Source organism: Mustela lutreola, chromosome 3 (assembly GCF_030435805.1).
Source record: "Mustela lutreola isolate mMusLut2 chromosome 3, mMusLut2.pri, whole genome shotgun sequence".
Lineage (NCBI taxonomy): Eukaryota > Metazoa > Chordata > Mammalia > Carnivora > Mustelidae > Mustela > Mustela lutreola.
Genome location: NC_081292.1, coordinates 111,215,242 through 111,240,918, shown reverse-complemented (window position 1 = coordinate 111,240,918; position 25,677 = coordinate 111,215,242). Strand labels below are relative to the sequence as shown.

Here is a 25,677-nt window from a genome sequence, read left to right as displayed (position 1 = left end):
GACCTTGTTTCTTCATTTTCACCCTAAATTTTGTGTATGACTAGGGGGCCTCCAGGTGACTCAGTTAAGCATCTCCCTCTTGATATAGGGCTCAGGTCATCTTCTCAGGGTCCTGAGATTGAGCCCCGCATCTAGCTACATGCTCAGAAAGGAGCCTGCTTGGAGATTCTCCTCTCCTTCTCCCCCTGCCCTTCACTGACCCCATCCCTGCTTGCTCGCTCTCTCTCTCTCTCTCTCTCTCTCTCTAAAATAAAAATAAATAAATATATTTTAAAAATTCTGTGCAGACCAATTTCCATCAGATGTCTGTACACAGTAAGTTAATGGCCGGAAAAGGAAAAGAAGGATGAGGGTACCTATGTCAATACTAATCACGAGAGGTTGAGAACTACAAAATTATGAGTAATTTACAGAGCTGATGATAGATGAATGGCAGCTCTGTTGTGGTCCTTGTTTGTTGTTATTTCTAGTTTTATTGAAATAGATTAAAAATGAAAACTAATACCTTTAAGATGCATTACTGCCAATGATTATTCTGACCTTCTCCTAAAGTCTCTTATACAAAGGCTGTATAAGATAGATGTATGTAGGCAAAACCTCCAAATCTTAGCATTGCCATAGAATAGTATTTTCTTCCAGATCACTCTGTTCTCTTGCCTTTCTGGTTTACAGGTTAACTATGTTATTCCAACACAATTTCATGACACCATGGGTATCCTACAAGTTGATTCAATTCTAACTAACCAGAATTAGTATAGACCCTCCAGGTTAAGGACTCGGGGACTGACCCCATTCAGATGCCACCTGCATGTCCCAAGTCTCCAGGCTACCTGCATTTCAGTATAGTTTGGCTATAAATTTGGTGGTTCCCGCAATCTTCCTTTGATAATTTGCGAGAAAGATACAGAAAGTGCTATACTTATGAAGACTGGTTTATTTTAGAGGCTACAAATGGAGAGCCAAATGAACTGGTAAATAGGGAAAGTCCAAAAGTGTCCCAGCATAGTCTCTGTCTCTGTAGAGTTGGGAAGTGCCATCCTCCTGATATGTTGATATATTTACTAATAAGGAAGTACCTCCAAATTTCATCATTCACAGATTTTTTTTTTTAAGAATTTATTCATTTGACAGAGAGAAGCACAGCGAGAGAGAGAGAGAGAGAGAGAGAGAGAGAGAGAACAAGCAGAGGGAGAGGGAAAGGCAGGCTTCTCTCTGAGCAGGGAGCCCGACGCTGCCGGGCCCAGTCCCAGGACCCCAGGATCATGCCCTGAGCCAAAGGCAGATGCTTAACGACTGAGCCACCCAGGCACCACCATCATTCACAGATTTTTATGGAGGTTTTCACTATTGGCATGATTGGCCACATCATTGGCCACATGATTGAACTCCATCTCCCATCCCTCCATCTGCCCTGACCTCCAGTTCGCACAGAAAGTTCTAATTCTTTAATCAGATGGTTGGTTCCTTTGGTGGGCAGCCCCTTCTCCAAAAGCTGTCTAACCACCCTCCCTCCACCTCTACTCCTTGAGTCATCTCACTGGCATAAACCAAGTATGGTCAGAGGGAGCTAATTAATTAATTAGTTAATAATGAATGATATTCCTATCACTCAAAATTGCAAGCATTTTAGGAGTTTTATGCAAGGAATCAGAGAAAAAGACTAAATATATTTTTTATTATACCACACAAGCTTCTTTCTCAAATGTTAATTAGTCGGAGTTTCTTGTTTTTTTCCATTGTGTTTTGGGGGTTTCTAAGTATAAAAACCCTTACTTCACCCTTTTTCATTTTTTGCAGACAACAGACTTGTAGAAATTGGCCTGGCATAAGGTGTATGAAATTATTTACATATGTATTTCTCTGCCAAACCCATACAAACTAGTCTGCCTATAATGTATATGCAGTCCATTTTGTCTTTATATTTTGTAGACTTTTGATGCATTAAGTCAACTTGTTTGACTTCTCTTTAGATCTGAAATTAAATGTAATCTTTATTTCAGATGAAATTATTTCTCTACTCTCAATGCATTTCTCCTTCACTTTATTTTCAATTCTTTCTGACATCTGGTCTATTCAATGATAGAATTATAGGATCAAAATCAAGCAGTACAGTGTAGTTATAATCAAGTACAATCAGTTATTTGTGTTTTAATTAAGTTTACTGTGGGAGTATCCTCTAAAGAGATTCTGTCTTTAATATGAGTATCTTCTTTTAAATACAAGTATGCAACCTATAAGAAAACAAAAGTACAAAGAGAAAAAACAGCATGTTACTGTTTCTTTTTTTAATTTAATTCAACTTGCAAATATAAAAGTATTTTGCTTATGAAGTTGTGATTTTTTGCCTTATTTATTATAATGAAACTATTAACATAGTCTTTAAATGATAACATGTAAAAAAGATACGTTAGCAAATTTTCTTCTTAATGAAATGTCTAACATAGCCTCTAAGTTTGTATATCCATTTGAATAATCATACATTAAATATATAGATGTATATGCATATTTATAATAAGAATGAAAATGGCTGCACTACTCACTGTGTTGTGATGTGAACTGAGATCTTTTAAATTATCTACCTACCCAAATTCATATTAATGTCTCTGATATTAAGCTTTTCACTGCTTTCATAACTTTTTTTTTTTTTTTTTTTAAATTTCTAGGTAACCTTCAAAGCATCAAAATACTCAGTTTCACCAGATTTGAAATACGTTCTTCTGGCATATGATGTCAAACAGGTAAAGTAATGATCTTTGAAACAGGTAAAGTAATGATCTTTGAAAAACTTTTCTTTGTGATGCATTCAGGTAGCAAGTCATAGTTTTACTTGGTCTTCTACTCACCTAGAAAAGAGTTGGCATATCCAGTAGATGCAGGGGAATACTGAAAACCAATATTGCATGAGAGGTTTGGAGAAAGTGTCCTGTCTTCCACACCAAGCTAGCAAATGCCTGCACACTCTGCTAGGTGTGTGTGCCAGTCCTAGTCTGTTTCCTTCCGAGGTGGGTGTGGCAGGTGGTTAGCAAATCTGACAAGTGGAGGCTTTTGCATTTTCAGGACAGCCTCATTATAACCTAAGTGTGGGAGTTTCCTGATGGCTCTGCCCTGATCTGCAGTGTGTATAATGGGAAAGGACTTGTGAAAACATTGATTCACGTTATGGACAGTGGATTCTTTGGTGGTATTTGAGCATAAGCCTTGTGAATATAGAAAATTATGAAAGTGGGTCAAACCAAGGAATCAGTTCTGAACAAACAAAATGTTCTAATTGCAATTAGCATTTCATTACTCTGTGTCAGCTCTACAGCACACAATTAGAGCAATATGTATGGCTGTTGAGTGTTTTGTATTTAGATATAATTTGCACTGTTAAGAAGCAAAGTAAATGTTGAAAGGCAATTCAGCAGATGAGTTTCTGTAGAAAATAAATGATTGGAAATCATTCAAGAAATTTTTATGTGCTCCAAGACAATAAAAATTTATAGACTTAAGGCAGGAGGCCTCATAGAATGCATTGAAAGGCTTTGAGCACATGAAATTTCACAGTTCAGAAGACTTTCTATGTAATGACTTTAGTCTTTGGTCTTTTAGAGTACACATGTGCTATACTTTCAATATATTTATATATTTTTATTTAAAATAATTTGCCCTGCAAAAAGCAGGGAGATTGTAATGGAAGACATCTTTCCCTATTATAAAACTCAGCGCTTTTACTTTAATTTTGCTTTGTAATATCTCTATTCGTTGTGATTCTGAAAAGCACATGTAATAGCAAGAGAAAACACTTGTTTTATAATCAACATATTACAATTTCCCAATTTTTAAATAGTATTTATCCAAAGACTTTTAACTTACTGTAAATTTGTATTAAACTGATAATGAACTTAAGAAAAATTGTATTTCTGTAGACACAATAATCAAGACTATGTGGAATGAACAAAGAGATAGACATAGAGATCAATGCAACAGAATAGAGAACTAAGAAACAGACCCATACAAATATGCCTAAGTTATTTTTGGCAAAAGTGTAAAAGTAATTCAGTGGAAGAAAAAATACACTTGTGTAAGTCTTGCACTATATAAAATCTCAGAATGGTTTCTGGGTTTAAATGCAAAATGTAAATTTATAAAACTTTCAGAAAAATCAAAACAGCAGAAAATCAGTGTTATGTAGGAGTAGGAAAAGAGTTCTCGAACTATACACCAAAATCACAGTACAGACAAGGCCTGTAAAAGACCTTGCTCTGAGGATGAAAATCTAGCCTATGTCTGGAAGAAGATATTTGCTGTTTCCATATTCAACGAAGGACTGATATCTAGAATATATAGAAAAACTCTCAAAATTCAAGTTACAAAAACCAAAACAGCTATTCAATCAGAAAATGGACAAAGACGTCAGACATTTCATTGACGAGGACATACAGATCACAAATGAAGCACATGAAGATGTGTTCACATCGTTAGCCATTAAGTAAATACAAATTGAAACAGCAGTGAAATATCACCACATGCCTATCAAAATGGCCAAAGGAAAAAAAAAATAGTGTCTACACCAAACCAGAGCAAGCACCAGGAAGTTAGGTCATTCATATGTCCATGTTGGGCATGTGTAATGGTTCTACTACTCTGGAATATGATGTATAAAATTAGGGAGACTGGATATTTCAACAAGATGCATCATGTTTATCAAAAAGCACAGTGAACACCAGAACCCACATATCTATGGGCCAATCTTAATATTCTTATTTTTGCTTTACTTCAGGAAAAATACATATATTCTATGACACATCAAGCTCTGGAAGTGAGAGGAAGCTATTATTTTAATAAGTAAAAAATAATCAAGCTAAATGTCACACAGTCTTAGACTACTTCATTCATTTTGTTTTGTTTTGCTTTGCCGTGTTTTATTTATTCATCATATATTAGGAGCAAACTACCAAGCTAGACATAAGGCATGGGGTGTGTGTGTGGAGGGGGGTGTGAGTGTGCACACACGCATGCACATCTACGTCAAGAAGCATACAGTCAGAGGCAAGATGATACAAACACATATCCACTATACATAGCATTGTGTGAGGTATTACAGGAGTGGTAATATTAAAGAATAGAGAATATTTCCATTCAAGATAATCATGCCTGGAAAGGAAGCATAGGGTAAGATCTGAAGAGCAACCAGGTAAAGACGAATAGAAAAGCTTTCCAGGTGGGCCCATAAAACAGTGCTTCATGGAAGGAGCATTAAGTCCTTGAGGAATCACACTTAGTTCAGACTATCTAGCTCACTGGTAAAAAAACAAACAAACCAACCTATATACCTACTGGAGACTCCAAATTATATGTTGAATTCCATTTTATTCTTCACAGTTTATACTGAGAGAACCTTTGGGATCTGATGGTTTTAGAGTAGTAAAATGCCATTTTTACTGTGTGTATGTCTGACTGTATGTGTTTGTGTGTGTGTGTGCATAACGCCCATTAACAAAGATGGAAAAAGAAACTCATACAAAATTCAACCACCTAAACACATCCACTAAAATTATTTTGGTGTGTTTTATTCCTTTTATGCCTTTGATATGTAAAAGTAGTAAACAGAAAGTATCGTACATTAAACATTATTTTAGGCAGGTATTATTATCCTGATTTCTGAGAGAAGTTAATCTCAGAAAAGCTGAAAAATGCAGGATTTGATGATTAAGAAATTTATCTAAGATCTTTCAGTTAGGAAGTTATAGCCACACACTTATAAATTGGCTTATATAATATTTTGTCTTTATTTTCATTATAAGGCAGATGAGCTGAACCAGAAAAACAGAATCAAAAGCTAGATTCCAATGACTTACAGATTCTCCCTGTTGTTAGTTGTCTTCATGTTTTGAAATATTTTGCAAATATTTTTAGTGGATTCCCTTTTTCCTGAATTTAATATTTCTATAGGATGCATTGACATAAATGGAATTTCTTCATGGAACTATATAACGTTGTTTAACTGAACTGAAATTCAGAATAGCACAAAATAAGCTTCCTTAAGGTGTATAATTCAGTGACATTTAGTACATTCACAATGCTATACAGCTACCACCTCTGTTTAGTTGTAAAGCATTTTTATCAACAAAACAGATAACTCAATACCCATTAATCAGTCAGTCACCAATCTCCTAGCCTACCATACCTTTCAATAACCACCAATCTGATCTCTATCTCTATGGGTTTATGCATTGGGATATGTAAATGGAATCCTGTGACATTTTACTTGCGTTTTTCCGCTTAACGTAGTGTTTCGAGGTTTATACACATTGTAGTATGTGTCAGCACTTCATTCATTTTTTATGGTTAAATAATATTCCTCTGTATGAACGTATCACAGTTTGTTCACTTATCTTTTGAGGAATATTCACTTTATCCCCACCTTTTGGCTATTCTGAATCATGAGGCTGTGAACATTTGTACACAAGAATTTCCTGAGTACCTGTTTACAATTTTTGGAGTATATATTGAGGTGTGTAATTGTTGAGTAATAGACTAATTCTGTGTTTAAGTTTTTGAGGAACCACCCAAGTCTTTCCAAAGTGGCTACACTATTTTATATTCCCACCAACAATGGATGAGTTCTGATTTCTCTGCATTCTCACTAACAGTTGCTATTTTCCATTTTTCTTTTTATGAACTATTCTAGTGTGTATAAATTGGTATCTCATTGTGGTTTTGGTGTACACCTCCCTAATGACTAATGATGTTGAACATACTTTCATGTGCTTCCTGGTCGTTTGTATTTCTTCTTTGGAGGAATGACTACTGAATTCCTTTGCCTATTTCTTTTTTTCTTTCTGTAGTTGTGTTTAAGAGTTTTTGGCATATTCTGAACAGTAGACTCTTATATAGGACTTGAAAATATTTTCTCCCACTCAGTGGATTGTCTTTTCACTTTCTTGATAATGTCCTTTGATGCATAAATTTGAAAATTTCTGCTTGGGTGTAATTTATATATGCACATGCTTTTGGCATCATAGTTAGGGATTCATTTACAAATTCAGGGTCATAAAATTTTACCCCAGTGACTCTTTTCTAAAAGTATTATACTTCTAGTTCTTATATTTGGGTTATTGATTAATTTTGAATTAATTTTTATATAGTTTGGAATAGTCCAATTATAACACAATATATAGGCTCATGCTGTATACTGAAACACTTCCTCCAAAATGGTTGTGTTGGTTTATAACTTTTGTTAGGCACTGTATGGTCTGTTATATTACCATCTTTACCAACTTAACACAGTGTTTTAAAGAAAAAATAATTGTTAACTTGGTAATCTACTATCTACTAATCAAATACATGCACACATTCTATCTCACACACACCCTCCCCTCTGTCAGTATTAGTTTTACATTACATTACATTACATTACATTTACAGTAAACTGCCCCAAACTTAGTGACTTTTAAAAAAAATATTATTGTGCTCAGTTTCTGTGTAATGGAATTTGGATTGGTGTGGCTGGGTGGTTCTGGCTCAGGATTTCTCATGAAGTTGCAGTCAGCTGTTGGCTGGGCTGCAGCCATCTGTCTGCCTGAGGTTGAAGAACAGATTTCCAAGGCCCATCACTCACATGGATGGCAAACTGGTGATAACTGTTGGCATGAGGCTTCAGGTTTGTCCCGTGATCTTTCTGAAATGCTGCTTGAGAGTCCTCATAACGTGGTACCTAGATTTCTCCAGAATGAGTAATATAAAACATAAAAAAGGAAACTTAAATACCTCATATGATCCTTCCTTAGAAGTTACCTGTTAGGTAAACCTGGTGGGTCTACCTATCTGACTCTTGATTTCTGCTCAGGTCATGATCTCGTCAGGCTCTGTGCTGGGCATGAAGCCTGCTTAAGATTCTTTCTCTCCCTCTCCCTCTGCCACTCCACGGCCCCTCCTTGCACTCGTGGTCTTAAAAAAAAAATAAATAAATAAAAGCTATCTGTTACCTTCACAAACTATTTTTTTAATTCAATTTATATATATAATATATATATATTATATATATATATTTTTTTTTAAGGATTTTGTTTATTTATTTGACAGAGAAAGATCAAAAGTAGGCAGAGAGGCAGGCAGAGAGAGAGAGAGAGGGAAGCAGGCTCCCCGTGGAGCAGAGAGCCCGATGTGGGGCTCCATCCCAGGACCCTGAGGTCATGACCTGAGCCAAAGGCAGCAGCTTAACCCATTGAGCCACCCAGGCACCCCTCAATTTATATTTTTAAAGATTTATTAATTTACTTGAGCAGGGAGGGGCAGAGGGAGAGGGAAAGAGAATCTTAAGCAGAGTCTGCACTAAGCGTGAAGCTCCTGATTGTCTCTCAAACCTCTGTGCTTGTCCAAGCAGACTGTTGTATTTTCAGACATTCTCGGTAGTTGAGGATGTGTCAATACCTGTCTGTGTCTGTGTCTGTCCCAAAAAAGAGGGTCTCAGCAACTAGAGTCAGGCTGAGTGGAAGATAGGTAGACCTCAGACAGCAGCTCTTTAGAATATGCAAATATATAGTTCTGTGGTGGCCCTACAAGTTTGAGAGCCAGATGTTCTGAAGGTGTAGTTTTTCTTTTTCTTTATTATTATTTATTTATTTATTCTTTTTGGTCACATAGGTCAACTCTAATTCAGTGTGGGAGGAAACTACTAAGAAGTGAGAATTTGGAGGGACCATCTTAGTGGCTGGCTTACTTAGTCCCTTATTTTCTTATTTTACATGCAAAGTATACTTATTCTCTCTGAGACCCCCCCATATTTTCATCCATTGCAGCCCAACATTTTTATTAAGCAGATCTAGACCTTGAGTTGTCTCTTCAAGCATGGCTCCTTGGCTATAGTCATTTGGGTGTATTTTTATATATTAATACATTAATTTTTTTGAGATTTTATTTATTTATTTGAGAGAGAATGAGACAGAGAGAGAGTGTGTGTATACGGTAGGGAAGGGTCAGAGGGAGAAGCAGATTCCCTGCTGAGTAGAGAGCCCAATGAAGGCATCCATCCTGGGACTCCGGGATCGTGACCTGAATCGACGGCAGTCACTTAACCAATTGAGCCACCCAGGTGCCCCCAGAATTAAATCTATATTAAATATATTCACTTACACATCCACATAAATATAAAAATACATATATATGTATTTCCTAGGTATATATTTCTTATGTATTTGAATACTGGTTTGATTAACATTCCCAGCACATATTTTCAGATTTATTGGTTTTATTGTGAATAATGTATTTATATATGCCATTCCTTTATCTTTTGTAGTCTTTGTATAATTTTTAAAACATACATTTGTGTAATTCAATTATTAGTTTTATTATCTTTTTTAAATTGTAACAGCAATTTTTTATATTTAATTATTTTCTTAAGAGAAAGTTTAAATTTTGTGATAAAATTCATGTTTTACTTAGCTGTGCTTTCTTTTGTCTCTAGGCTTAGAAACATGTCCACTAACATGGAAAAATATCATTGTGCTTTTCCCCTTTTTTATAGGTTTTTATCCATATATATTTATTCCATTTTATTTTCAACTGTATATGTGGTGATTAAAACCAATCTTCCTAACAGATCATAATAATGGGAAATATGTATCTTTTATATAAGTGAACATAGTAATGATCACCTGGGAAGACCACAAAGGAATATTTTTGATGTATTATTAGAGGGTCACACAGCACATTTAAAAGATGTAACCTGACTCACAGTACCACACGTGTCTTCAGCCTCTGCTTCCCCATTGCTATGATGAAGAGAAAGAAAATATAAATACTTCTCAAACTTACTATCTTGAGTAACTGATATAAAAGGAAAGTCATGTGATAGTAATTCTGCCTTAAAGATTCTGTGAGAGAGCTACCATAAAGGATCTAGTACTATTTATTTTTATTTCTTCTCAGTGTTCCAGAATTCATTGTTTGTGCACCACACCCAGTGCTCCATGCAGTACATGCCCTCCTTAATACCCACCACCAGGCTCACCCAACCCCCTACCCACTCCCTTCCAAAACCCTCAGTTTGTTTCTCAGAGTCCACAGTCTCTCATTGCTTGTCTCCCTCTCCGATTTCCCCCACTTCCCTTTTCCTCTCCATCTCCCAATGTCTTCCGTGTTATTCCTTGTTCTCCACAAGTAAGTGAAACCATATGATACTTGACTCTCTCTGCTTGACTTATTTCACTCAGCATAATCTCCTCCAGTCCTGTCCATGTTGATACAAAAGTTGGGTATTCATCCTTTCTGATGGAGGCATAATACTCCATAGTATTTTTTGTTTTTGTTTTTTTGGTGTCAGGGTAGCTTGCTCAAGAGAGCTGATTTAGCCTTTTCTCCCTGGCAGTGTCCTTAATCTGAGTCAAATGTCAATTTAGCATAGGACAAATTTAGAAGGTTTTTTTGTTTTGTTTTGTTTTTTGTTTTTTTAATAGGTCAATAGCTAATTCTTCTGTGTGTTACCTATGGACTTCAGCTATTGAAACATGATTCTGTAGGTTACCCAGTGTTGAAATGCTTTATTCAAAGCTTGTCTTGATATGGTTTTTCTGTCTGAAGTATGAAGAGTATGATTCTTTTTTTCTTAGCTTTTTCCTGTTAACTATACATTTTGACAAATACTTCAATGATCTGCAGTTGTAGTGTCCAAAATCATAAAGTAAGTATGATTATTAACATAGGTTTATAGATAGTTTTTGAAAATTCTGTATCAGGATCTTTATTCTAAATAAGCAGTATAAAATATGAACTATCAATTTTTAGTACTTTGCAGAGAACCTTCCCAAAATATTAATTTTTGTATTAATATCAATTTTTATTAAACCTGAGCTCAATCTTTTCTCTTGATTATTAATTAAGTCTTGATTATTTCTAATATGGTAATATAAAGACATTTCCTCCATGTATCTTTGTTTACTCTGTACTATCAAAAGTTAATTTCAACAAGGTGAGAAGTTGCTTTCCTTTTTCTGGTCAAATTGATGTTTCTCATTGTTTGTTTGGGCTTATAGTGTGTGTCTTTTTTTTTTAATAAAAGATTATTTATTTATTTATTTATTTATTTGAGAGAGAGGTAGAGAGAGCACAAGCGGGGGGATGGCAGAGGGAGAGGAAGAAGTAGGCTCCCTGCCAAAGAGGGAGCCGGACGTGGGGCTCGATCCCAAGACCCCAGGATCATGACCTGAGTTGAAGGAAGACACTTAACCAACTGAGCCATCCAGGTGCCCTGAGTCCATAGCTTGGTTCTTTGCTCATTCTTCTGTTCAACAGAATTTCAGAATGTTTTATGCTTGTCGTAGGAATTTATAGACACATAAAGATGAATGCTTTCTGACTCTTAAGAATCTTACAGTGTGGTAAAGGCTCTAAAAGAAACATTTCACTAACTATGTATTATTATAAGGGGGCTAAAGATAATAGACAATGAATCTTGGAACATTAAAATTTAATAAAAAAGAATTGTTAAAATTCAATAAAAGCTATTCTCTTTTAATTAAAAATGTAACTAAGTGGGGGGATAAACGAAGAAAGTGCCTTTGTGATTGGAAGTGAAGATGAGCCCCCTCAGGAGATAGAGTATAGAGTACAGTATGTTAATCATCATGTATTGAATTAACATGTTGTACTCTGTAGGTTTGCACAATGTTAGATGTCAAATATATTTAAAAAAAAAAATAGTAAAGTTTCCTGCAATGGAGGGATGGTGAGCTTACACCATCTCTTGTTTGTGCGTATACCAGGCCCCTAGCATCCTTTCAATCACTCTTACTCTTTGGCAGTTTTCCAAACTCAGGATGAACTGATCTTTTTAAAAAGAAAATCTGATTGAAGTGCCTGGGTGGTTCAGTCAGTCAAGCATCCAGCTTTTGGTTTTGCCTTAGGTCATGATCTCAGGGTCATGGGATTGAGCCCTGTATCAGGCTTGTGCTGGGCATGGAACCTGCTTATGATTCTCTCTCTCTCCTTCTGCCCCTCCTGGCCACTCCCTCTGTAAAAAAATCTTAGTGTCATTTTTCTTAAAATTATCCCCCAGCTGCTTTGGGATAAAGACTAGAAGTCACTAAGCAGCCTACAAGACCCTGTCTGCCTTTCCAACCTCACCTATCACAACTTACCCCTTGCTTTCAGCACTTCCAGGATTTCCTACCATACCTCAGAACACTGTATTCCTTCCATCATCTACCCGGAATAAACTCCTACCCCATGTTCTCTCCCTCATATTAGTGATTTTTACTTACTCTTAGATGACAGCTCAGCCATACTTTCTCATCATCAGAGCTGTTCTAGACTTCTCTAACTTGGTCAGATTCCCTTATTATAACATTCATGATATGCTACCTCCCCTTTGTAGAGTCTATCACAGCTGTAATTGTGTTTAACACAATGCCTGGCACAGTGTTGCTGAAAAAATAATTTAAAATTTAATGTGTAATTTAATGAACCAGAACCTCTAGCAAATATTTCCTTAAAGTGCCATGTGAAAGTAAGTGGCCTGTCTCTGTGCTTTCATGGCATCTGGATGGTACTTCATCTTCATATTTCTGTCAGTGTATTGAACACATTCTTTTATGAGTGCATCTCCTTCACTAAACTGTAAGACCCTTAAAGTTAAGAATTTCTCTTCACTTATTTTAATGCCCTCAGAATTTTCTGCAGTAAATGGCTCATAGAAAACTGTCAATGTTTGTAAAACTAAAACAATTATTCTCAGTCTTGGCTGCACATCAAAATCACCTGGAGAATTTATTTTATCTTATTTCATTTCATTTTATTTCAATTAATTAATTAGTTAATTTTGAGAGAGAGAGAGAGAGCAAGCTCCGGATGGGGAGGAGCAAAGGGAGAAGGAGAGAGTGAATCTTAAGCAGGATCCATAAATAGCACGGAGACCAGGGTAGGGCTTGACATAGGGCTTGTTGTGGAGTTTGATCTCATAACCCTTAGCTCATGATCTGAGCTGAAATGCAGAGTTGGATGCTTAACTCCCTGAGCCACCCAAGTGACACCCCCACACCGAGACACCCTTATCCCTTATAATTTTTCTTTATAGTAGTTGCTGTTATTCTTATTTTATTGGTAGAAATAGAGAAACAAAGGAATTCCCTAAGCTTGTGTAATGTATGATTCAAGATTGAATTTTTCTTTCTTTCTTTCTTTCTTTTTTTTTTTTTTTTTTTGGAATAATATTTCTTAATAATGGTCCTGAAATAAGGGAACAAGTAGCCATTCAAATTCTTGGGCCCTGTGAAGACCCAATAGAAAAAGAAAGTTTGAGGTTGGTCCCATAATCTGCGGTTTAATAAGCCATTTAGGTAATTCTGATGGATGCTCAAGATTGAGAATATCTGTTGAGAGGAACTGATTTAAAAAAAAATACCTTTTATTTATTTATTTGAGAGAGAGGGAGCAGGGAAGGCAGAGGAAGAAAGAGAATCCTCAGGCAGACTCTGTGCTGAGCACAGAGCCCTTTGCAAGGCTCCATCTCAGGACTTGAGAACATGACCTGAACCAAAGGCAAGAATTGGACACTTAGCCAACTGAGTCACCCAGGGAGAAACTGATTTCTTAAAATCCAAGAGCTCTATCTAAGAAAAGATCTAAGAAGCCACAAAGTAGCCAGGTAGATGAGAGTGATGTAGAAAAAAATACTATTTAAGAAAGATTATCTACCATTTGTAATATTTCAAAATAATTTGATCATAGATTTGATGTCTACCTGTTCCTTTCTGACCTTGGACACCATTCTGACTCATTTTCCCTTCAAGACTGATGCTTAATCTGCAATGTTGTAATTATATGCGGCTTAGTGAGGATACATGGAATTTGGAGCAAAATATGTAGGATTGTATTTAAGCTATTCATACTTAAAGTTTTTGTTGAAGTGTAACATACTCACAAGGACATACTCATATTAAGAGGATGAATTTTTACAAACTAAACGCGTCTTTATAAAAATCACTTAGGTCAAGAAGCAAAACATTATTGTGCTCCTTTGCAGTCACTGCCTACCACAAGGGAGACCACTGTTCATGCTTTTAACAGCTTAGATCTGTTTTTGTACTTTATTTTATATAAAGCTGTACATTTTCTGCTCTTGTGTATTTTGTCTTTTGCTCAACGAATTTGTAAAACATACCTACATTGTTCAGTAATTAGATAGTACCTTGTTCATTTTCCCTACTATATAGTACTCCACTGCATACATCATAGTTTAATGCTGGTTAGAAGGTAAATCTGTCTATCTATCTAGCTACCTGTCTGTCTATGTGTGTGTATAGTGGATATTGTACTGAATCATTTCTCTGATCACTCATTTTCTTATCTATTTCTTATCTATTACCCTGTTTCTTCTTTGACAACTAGTTAAAAAGAGATTATAGTAGAGGAATCACATTTTTTTTTGACTACTCAAATTGTGTGTATTATATGAGAAGTGTTTATATTATTTTGAACATCCCTACGTTCTTGCTCTCTTTTTTACAGATGTAGGAGACTTGGAGATCTAACTAACTACCTAAGGGCCCTACATCACCATTTGAGAGCTGGAAACTATCCAGTCTTTCTTGCCCCAAAGACCCTGGTCTTTTGATCACACAGCCATTTTGAAAAAAGTCCTTACATATTTTCATAGATTTTCTGTATTCTGGAATAATTATTTTCTGATTTAATTGAAACCATATCCAACTGTATTCTAATTAAATAATTGTAAGACAAATGGTACTTGTATTTCATATCATTATTTGCAGTATTCATGTAGTATTTATCATATTTCTCTAGCCTTATGGTTTTACATTTCATTATTGTATTTGCTTCTTTGAAGTTTTTTTTTTTTTAATAGCTAACTAAATCACTGTGGGATGGATTTTGATGCCATAAATTTGAAAATATTAAAGAAGAATAAAGTAGTCTAAAGTATGAAATCTAGGTTTGAAATCTTGATGATCAGAGTACTTGTAGTTAGGAACTGTCTAGTGTTTAATATTGCTTATAATAGGCAAAGTTGTTTTTGTTTAGTCTAAGTCATAAATAGTTTAAATTTAACCATTGAAATCCAGTTTATTTTTTATATTTTCACAATGTGTTTGAAACTTCTGGTCCATTTGAATTATTTAACAGTTGAAGTCGTCTTCTTTTAAGCCATCCTTAAAGTCAGTAGTATTTTTATATACACATCTTTTGAATGCATATATAATGTGTAAAGACAAGCAAGTAGAAACAAGTATTTAAACTCATACTCATTTATAGTTTTCTTATTATTTAGATAAAAAATACATACTAAATGGACTAATGAATAGTTAAATTAACCATTTATTTTACATTGTTAACTCCCTTATTGTGTCTTATGTGTGAGGTCAGAAACTTTAATTAAATTTACTGTCATTTTGGCATAATTAGAACTGTCCTTTCTGCATGATGGGACATCAGTCTTCATGAGAATAAGCTCTTTCTAAATAGAAAAGTTAAAAACTGAATGAATCTTTTAAAATTGTGTCTAATGGAAGGAACAAATCCATTAGGTATGTGATAAATTTTCTGTGTTGGTGTTTGTCTTCTAGAATTGATGCTGTGCAAAAGAACAGTATTGTTATCCTCTAGAGTTGGACGCATTTATTTCCATTTATGTTTCTACTAGTTTGTAACTCTGCAGACAAGACCCTCTTTATGATAAATATCTATTTTAACTAAGAACTAATCATTGTAAAATGAATCCTGCATGCACTGCTGCCTGAAAAACTGACTCGTCTCTAGTGAATTATCTAATTAAATTCTGAGCCTTAATACTTCAGTGCTTTATAATTACGGACACATATTTAAGAAGTCTGGGGGAGTGCATGATCTGGTCATGGGACTATCTAAGCTATTAAGTTCCATACACTTGGGGCACACAAATATTTCTGCTAATCCTGTTAATAATAAACTCAGGGAAATTTCAGCCTTGGAAAGTGACTCTGTTCAAATATATGGAACTTGAAGTTGACCCTGAGAGCCTCCTGCAGAACTTACAGAATGCAACTTCTCTGCTCTCTTGTAGCTGCTGTGACTAAAATGTCTCCCCTTAGTTTTTTAAGTTAGTTAACTTAAAACCTAGTTAACCTTCTCCTTACTAATGAGTATTGATAAGGCATGAAATAATATATTAATGTCACTCTTGGAGCTACACATACACACACACACACACACACACACACACTTTACAGTACCTATATATTTACCTCTTTTAGGGAAAACCAGTTAATATTAATGATTTAATATATGGATTTATCTCATTCAAGTCTTGTTTTTGTCATATTTAAGTATAATTTTTCCACTTATAGACAAAATCTTTAGAATACTTTGAGAAATACTGTGTTAGCAAAATACTGTCATACTGTTAAAGTCCTGTTCTGGTAACCCAATGCTGTGTAATTACTCAAAAATTTAGTAGTATAAAACATGAATTTATTATAATTATGGATTCTGTGGGTCAGGAATTCTGGAAAGGCTCATCTGTGCTGTTTCCACTTGGGGCCACTTATGTGATTGCTGTTGGGTGTTACCTGGGGGCAGGACTCGGGTTTCCCTGTGTGTTAATAGGGTGGTCAGGTGGATTGCCTTAAGCTGGTGGGCAGGAGGCTGGGCCCAAGGGAGGAACAGTGTTCAGAGGGCAGGGATGGTCCCATAGGGGGCCCCATGCCCCCACACCCTGTCTTCCTAGGTCCTCTGCACTGGACTGCCCTGGCTTCAGTCTCCTCCAGGTTTAATGTGCACCCTTCTCCATGTTGGCACTTCAGGTCATAGACCTCCTAGAGTATAGGCACTCATGTATGGCCACAGCTGCTGTTGGGCACCAGCTAAGGGTACACCCCGGGGCAGATGGGGCAGATGGGGCAGATGTACTGAGCCCCCACTGAGTGGCTACCCTTGCTGAGCCAAGGCTGCAAAGCTGTGTCATATCTCCATCCCTGGGCCAACACCCAACCTACCACCCCCAGCTGAAACCACCTTGGCCCAGTCCATCCTGGCCTTACTGTACATGGGTTTGTTTTAATCAATATATATACAGGATGGCAAATGTATTTTCTTCTTCTTTTTTCTTAAGAACATTTTCTTTTACTAGCTTACCTTATTGTAAGAATACAGTATATAATACATATAATATAAAACGTATGTGTTAACTGTTTCTATTATTGTTAAGGCTTCAGAGCAATAATAGGCTATAAATTAAGCTTTTAGGGATCTGAAAGTTATAGGGAGATAGTCCCTCCTGAGTCGAGTAGGCATCTCTAACCCCCACATTATTCAAGGTCAACTGTATTAGTGTCAGCAATACAACAGAATGATTCAGTATTTGTATATACTGCAGAAGGATCACCATAAAACATCAAGTTAGCTGGTTATTTTCGTAAATCTAACTAACTCATTAGGGTAAACCGGAGTTAAATAAATAAAGGAATACTTATCCAAGTTTGGAATGAGCAAGCCAGAAGGAAAAGTTGACTTAGTAAACTACAGAGACAATTTACAGATAGTCTAGAGGTGGGAATGCAGGCCCAAATCAACACAAACTTAATAGTGGTTAGAATGAATTTAAGCATGGGTTTTATAACAAAAATATGTTTCTAATTGGTGTAGTAACTAATACACCAATTTAGGTATTTTCATTGGCCATAAGCAGTGTGAACGTACATTGTCTCATGAACTTTAAAAAATTAATATATTTTCAGGCCAGGTTCATAAAACTAAACTATCTGGAGATTCACAGACCTGTACCCCGGGGATAAAAATATATTATATGTTTATAAAAAATTAAAAAAATTTTAAAAAGTTAAAAAAAAACTATCTAAAACTATGCTGTCTGGTATTGTAGCCACTTGCCATGTGTGGCTATTGAGCACCTGAAATATGCTTATTCCAAATCGAGGTGCGCCATATAAATAAAATATTTTATATTTTGAAGACTTGCTAAAAAAAGGAAAAGTGTAAAATAATGTGTCATAATCATGACAAATTCATGTTAATTAATGTTAATGTTTTTGATACATTGGATTAAATAAAACATTAGCAAATTGATTTCACTTCTTTCTTTTTATCTTTATTATTATGGCTACAAAAAATTAAACTTATACATGTGCGGTTTGCGTTACAGTTCTTTTGCTTGGTGCTGCTTTATAACGCAGGTATTCTAAATGCCAAGGAAAAGAAACTTGAGATGCTGTACCCAACTGGAGACTGTACCCAACAAGGAGAAAATCCTCATTCTCCAAGATTTAGAAATTATAATGAAGGAATTAGATATGTAGCTGTGCAAAGGGGAAATCTGGCAAAATATGAGGAGAATAATAGATGTAATGAATGTTGAAGGGTTGTCACAGAGAATAGAAATTCCTGTTGGGTTAAGTTGATTTCAGTATCTTCCTTTAATCCAAGAAAAATAATAGTCTTCCCTCTGAAATACATTATACCACAAACATAGAAGGAAAGAAAAGTGTGGCTCTTTGGTTAATATGTCATGTTTGAAGTCATGAAAATTATACACTTCCTGATTTTTCTTTGTACAGATTTCAACCAAAATCAGATTTGCTTTATTTGGTCCTGTCTGTTTTGAAAGGATCAAATAGAAGATAACGTTTCATAAAACAATAATAGTAATTTTTGCTAGAAATAGCAAAAACAGAATGTGAATGCATAGAAAGAAATCCAAAAGTAGTGTTTTCTGATTATACCAGGAGACAGCAAGATTATGATTCCTAATTGGAGTTTACACTAATTAACTTCTCATTGCTTTTATGTTGCCTATTAAAAAAATAAAAACAGTTAAATATTGTGTGTTAGTAAATTAACTAGCTCGAAGATAGTTTGTGGTGCAGGGGACCTCTTAATTAGACAAACGGAAAGGACCATAGCATTTCAGAAGAAAGAGGGAGTAGGGAATATAATTAGAGTAATGAGGCCATGCATTTTTGAAAGACCTCAGCCAGAAAATGACCAAGGCTTATTGTCAGAAAATTGAGACTTGATTTTTAAGAGCAAAATGTGTGTTTATATATAAGATTTAATTCAGTATACCTGAAGCATAATGAAGTATTACATAATTGTACTTAGTTTTACTTACTTATATTTAATTATGTTTAATTTAACTTTACACACATTTTGCTTCCCTTGAACATTTGAAAATATTTAAGGCTCTAACTGGAGCTTAATTTGTGTGGCACCCCCAACATCAAGTATCCTGCAAATGCACACAACTGCCCTGTGTTTGTTGAATAAATGTATGGCTGGGGGAAGAAGGGGCCAAAACTTCACTACTCAAGGAGAGAAGACGCATTCTATGCTGCTGCTTCTCACCCCAACCCCCGCTTCTTCTTAACAACTTTCAACACCTTGTCTCAAAATAACAGGTACTTTCCATAGATGATGAAAAGCCAGTGGTATTCATGTAAAATTGGATCTTCATAAAAGAGATTAATTAAATAATTGAACTTCTTCACATGTAATTTTTCACCTTAAACTCCATTTATCACATATAATTGTGCACTCAAATTTATGAATAGTGTCTGATTGACATAATTTTAATCACTTTTTTCTTTCTGAATAGAAAAATGCCTATGATATTTCAAATGCAAAAAATTAATAATTTCAGTATAATGATATCACTTGGTCATTATTACTTTTTCCTGTATATGGAATTGTGGAATACATTTTTATTTATTTATTTCACGATTGCATTCCACTTTGTATGTATGCCTATTATGTATAATAACACATTCTGGGAGGAGAGCATTTTATTAATAACTTACATCATTTTTATTTGCATAGTCAATAATGCCATGAGACCAAAATAGTAGGATGCATATTACTGACAAAATTATAACTGACAAACTTAATTTTACATTTATTGATGTAATGTAAAATATAGGCATGTTGCAAAAGGTATGGTGAAGGGGGAATTTTTTAAAATAATTATGTTGTTGATAGTGATGATATTAATAAAGAACAGAGATTTAAAATCTGACCATAATTGACTTCAAATTAGATCTATGCATATTAGATATTCATTCATGAAATACAATGAGGTCTTTTTTTTTTCAGAGAAAAATCTCCGAATTATTCTGTTATTGGACATTTAGGTTATTTCCAAAAATCTCCGAATTATTCTGTTATTGGACATTTAGGTTATTTCCAAATTTCCCACCATATACATATATATTATGTTGTAGTGATCTCCCTGCACTTAAAACTATGTTAACATTTCTCATAAACCATAGGTCAAATGATATTAATTTTGTAAGGCTATTGAAGCATATTCCTATAATTATTTCCAAGAGGTTTATCTCAAATAACATCACTCCATCTCTGTATTATTGTGTGTACTTTTTTCAATTTAACCTTTTAAGCATTATTAATTTTTTGGATGAGAAAATTGAATAAAAAGTTCAAGAGATTTGATGAAGATTTACTAGATAATAGCAGAGCTGGGATCACAATCAAAGGTCATGATATTAATCACAATGTTAATATGATTTTTGAATGTAAAAATATTATATTCATTAATCATAAATTAATGCAATAACTCTTCATAGAGATCTTACTGTGTGCCTAGAATTATTCTATGTACTGTGGATACATCACTGAGCAAAAAAAACAAATGAGAATCCCTTGTTCATATGGAGCTGGCATACTAAGGGAGAATATAGAACATAGTTAGATGATTAGATGGTGATAAGTGTTGAGGAGAATTTTTTTTTCCTATGGCTTTTATTTTATTCATGTTCTTATATTTTTTTTTAATTTTTAATTTTTTATAAACATATATTTTTATCCCCAGGGGTACAGGTCTGTGAATCACCAGGTTTACACACTTCACAGCACTCATCAAAGCACATACCCTCCCCAATGTCCATAACCCCACCCCCCTTCTCCCAATCCCCCTCCTCCCAGCAACCCTGTTTGTTTTGTGAGATTAAGAGTCACTTATGGTTTGTCTCCCTCCCAATCCCATCTTATTTCATTTATTCTTCTAGAGCGTATCATGCTTAGTGAAATAAGTCAAGCAGAGAAAGACAACTATCATATGATCTCCCTGATATGAGGAAGTGGTGATGCAACATGGGGACTTAAGTGGGTAGGAGAAGAATAAAAGAAATGCTTTTTAAAATTTTTTCTAGAATTGGAGAGAAAACACAAGTCCTTATATTTTCTAGGATTTTGATGTTTTCAGGTCTCACATTTAGATCCATAATCCATTTTGAGCTTATTTTTGTGTATGATTGTAAGAATGTGGTCCATTTTCATTCTTTGGCAGGTAGCTGTCTGGTTTTCCCAACACAATTTGCTGAAGAGACATTCTTTTTCACAACGTATACTCTTGCTTCCTTTGTTGGAAATCAGTTGACCATGTAAGCATGGGTGTATTTCTGGGTTTTCTATTCTGTTCCATTGATTTGTGTGTCTTTTTTTGTATTAGTACCATATTGTTTTGATTACTATAGCTTTCTAGTGTATCTTGAACTCTGGAATTGTGCTACCTCCAGTTTTTTTTTTTTCCCCCAAGATTGCTTTGGCTACTCAGGGTCTTTTGGGGTTCCATACAAATCTTAGGATTGTTTATTCTACTTCCGTGAGAAATGTTGTTGGTATTTGAATAAGGATTGCATTAAATCTGCAGATGCTTTGGGTAGTATGGGCATTTTAATAATATTTATTCTTCCACTTTATGACCATGACATATGTCGCCATTTGTTTGTGTCATCTTTAATTTCTTTCATAAATATTTTGTAATTTTCAGAGGACAGGTCTTTTACCACCTGGGTTCAGTTCATTCCTAGGTATTTTATTATTTTTGGTTCAACTGTAAATGGGATAGTTTTCTTAATTTCTCTTTCTACTGCTTCATTATTAGTGCATAGAAATACAACAGATTTCAGAACATTGATTTTGTATCCTTCAGCCTTACTGAATTCATTTATCAGTTCTAATAGTTTTTTGGTGGAGTCTTTAGGATCATATATATATAGAGAGAGAGACAAAGAGACAGAGAGACAGAGAAATAGTCATGCCATCTATGAATAATGAAAATTTTACTTCTTCCTTACCAATTTGGATGCTGTGGGCATCACTCTTAGGGCTTAGGAATTTACTGGTAGAACAGACATGGCATCTTCAATTAGTCAGAAGACATTGCATTGGAGTGGGGTGCTCAGCATAGCAAGGTCTCATGCAAGTCAAAAGAAATCGAGCTGAAGTCCAACCAGACATTGTCTGTACTACTTTAATGTCATATCAGATGGCAAACACTAGGTAGGCCCCCCAGAGAATCCACTCCACTTGGGAAATTAAGATTTGAGTCAGTCTTAGCCTGTAACTCTATCTGAGAATAAAGTGTACTAAGTCGCTCTGATAGTCCTCAAAAGCAGTTTAAAAGATGAACAAAACTCAGGAAGTCAAATTTGCAGATGTTAATGAAAATTATGAATTGATCCTGTATTGTGGGAAGCTGGCAGTCCTAATTTTATCCAGAGAAAAATGCTGATAACAATAAACTCTCAGGTAAAAACATAGCCAAATACATAGAAGTTCATTAATTTCTGCTAAATACTAAGCTTTCTGTGAAAATTTGATCTGTTCTATTCTGTATTATGTAGTTCAACTCTTACCCCTGAGTATTATGCACTGCATTTCCACTGTCAGTAAGCTCCTTAAGGGCATACACTATGTTTTTATGTTCTCTTTTTCCTTTTATTAATTTTCCCTTCTATGCCTAGAGTGTAGTAGAAAGCACTAAGCACTCAATTACTATTCAGGAAAGGGATGCATTCATCTTACATTAAAGAACATAAGTTGTGACTTGCACGTGTATGCCACAATGTTACTACTGCCGTAAACTATTCTAGACAATACTTTCAGTGAGCACTAATGTCTTATTCTTATCCCTCTCAGTTGTAACAAAGAATTAAGAGATAAAACTTAGCTGCCAGGAATCAATAAGGGAAAGTCATCATTATGATGATTTGATGATTCATATTAAGTTGATTTTTATTTAACAATTGTATCTTTAAAGGGGAAAAATTACTTCTCTGAAGGAGTTTAAAGCATTCCTGCCCCTGACTACATTAAAGGGAAAACAAAAACAAAAACGAAACCAACGACAGCTGAAGAAACACTGACTCTCACATGTTTTTTTTTTTCTTCCTGAAAGTGTTAGATAGTGAAACCTGAGAAATAAATTAAAATGTGCTTTTAACTATTTATAGTATCCTGTCACAGAAATGATAATAAAAATAAGAGTTCTTTTATAGTATTAATTAATTCTTAGGAAATTGTCAATATAGTTAGCTTTCTGGAATTACAACATTTGTTTGATTGTTTTAATTTTTGTTTTTATATGTAAATCTCACATCACCTGCCACAAAGGTTTCCAGGAATGATATGATGGGAGATAAACAGTTGCTATTTCTGTAGATCCTTTCATGCTAAGACTCTTTCCCATTTACTTTATATTAATTCCTAAACTGACATTTACTTAGAAATCAGGTATGAGAGTGTAGTCTAGGTAGAGGCCATAGAAAATACAAGACAACTTGGTCACAATTTGTAGACTTCACAGAGGGGATTATTTGTACTTGTCCCACAATTTATTTCTGCACAAAATTTAATGTATATCCTATAACTATTCAGCCCTTTTCCTCCTATCAAGCATAAAATTCTGGTTAGAGGTTTTCGGTCTGACTCAGTTTAGGTCTGGCCCATTTTAGGGGTCAAAGCCAAATGAAACCAGTCTTATTTACCATTCTCACATCTGCGTCCTTAAGGGCAACATAACACATGGCATCTAGCATATGCTGCCTAGAAGATGCAACTCCACATGGAAGGGGTGTTCTGCACCTGCTGCTACAGTGAACTGAATGGTGAAAATGAGTTTGGGGTTATTTCCTTTTGCTTTCCTTCATCATGCATTTTTTGTTTGATAAGCACAGAGACTGTTTATCTTGAAAGTTTGTCTCGGGGCAGGCCTGGGTGGCTCAGTCAGTTAAGTGTCTGATTTTGGCTCAGGTCATGATCTCAGAGTTGACATCTGCCCTGGACGTGGAACCTGCTTAAGATTCTCTCTCTCACTCTCTCTCCCTTTGCCTGTACCTTCTTTCTCTCCTTCTCTTAAAAAAATAAAAAAGGAAAAGAAAAGAAAGAAAGTTTGTCTTGATCATTGCTTAAATTGTTTCCTCCCCTCTGGGTAAAGAAGGTGCTCTGGGAGAGTTTCAAGAAATGACAGTGTATTTATGTTAGGGGAGACTTTAGAACACTCTGATTTATTGCTGAAGAATTAAGGCCCAGTGAGGTGCTTGGGTGGCTTAGTGGGTTAAGCCTCTGCCTTTAGCTCAGGTCATGGTCTCAGGGTCCTGGGATCAAGCCCCGCATCCGACTCTCTGTTCAACAGAGAGCCTGCTTCCCCCTCTCTGCCTGCTCATGATCTCTGTCAAATAAATAAATAAGTAGGTAAGTAAGTAAATAAATAAATAAATAAATAGAATCTTTTAAAAAAATGAATTTAAGAAGGCCCAGAGAAGTCAAATAACATAAAGGTAAGCAGTGGCAGAGTTTGACCTGGATATTAGGTTTCCAGATTCCAAAGTAAAAAACTTTTTCACATTAATTTTTAAAATGTTCCATATGAATAGGGGAGGAAAAATTGTATTCCTTCAAAAAAGTTAGAAAAAGACAAATGTATCTTAATCCCCTTTAAATACTAATTATGTTGCATTTGTTCCCACACATCTTTTCATTCATTTTGAAATACTTATGAGGAAATATGCTTCAGCAGCTAGGAATAAACATGGTTAGTTATCATTCCCACCATTCATTTGAAGAGTTTGCGCTCTCGTGGGGCATTTGTTTAAATAGAGGAAATGCATAGTACATGGGGATGAGGCTCAGCCTTTAAGAGCCAGAGAAAGCTCAAAATTCCCAGGAAAGAACATCAAAACTGTACCTCGAAGGTTTGAGTAGGAATTTTCCAGGCTTAAAAATACAAAGTGGGAGGATGCCTTAAGGCATGCCCACAACCAAAGTTATGAAAGGTCCTAGCTTGTGTCCAGAACAATGAGATAGTTGGCATGGCAGGAGTGTTGGAAAATGAAGTGTGGAAGTGATTCAGGGAAAGTTTAAGCCATCCACTCGCTAATTATCTTCAATCTCTGAAGTTAGTTCTGGTGGGACAAAATAATGAAACTTCAAATCCTTGATCACTTACAGGCTCAAAAAAAAGAATATGACTTTTTGTTACCAGTCAAAGCTGTGTATTATTCATGAGTGTATCTCTGTGTGGCCCTTCTAGCCTTTTGAAAAAGATTTTATTTATTTATATAAGAGAGAGAGAAAGTATGAGTAGGGGGAGGGGCACAGAAAGAGGGAGAAGCAGACTCCCTGCCCAATGCGGGAACATTTGGGGGCTCAGCCCCAGAGATCACGACCTGAGCCAAGGTTAGACACTTAATCAACTGAGCCACCCAGGTGCCCCAGCACTTCTAGTATCAATGGACTTGGAAAGATCACAGGAAACAAGTGTTTGCATTCCACCGTCTGATCCAGGGCAAACAGTAAACTTGTCGTCCTGGTCTCCTGTCTTCCATGTTCTTATGCTTGGTATTCAGGGCTTTTCCGTTATGTTATTGATCTTAATAATACCTTTTTATTTGGGAA

General features: G+C 35.3%; 1 protein-coding gene across 2 annotated transcripts in view; it reads left to right on the top strand.

Annotated features, from left to right (window-relative positions):
- The window catches only part of DPP10 (dipeptidyl peptidase like 10), a 646,930-nt gene that overhangs the window by 339,974 nt on the left and 281,279 nt on the right, over positions 1-25,677 (top strand). For both annotated transcript variants that reach the window (XM_059166678.1, XM_059166679.1), the window contains exon 5: positions 2,664-2,738. In XM_059166678.1, coding sequence (XP_059022661.1) covers positions 2,664-2,738 — 75 coding nt within the window. The remainder of the gene's footprint in view (positions 1-2,663; positions 2,739-25,677) is intronic.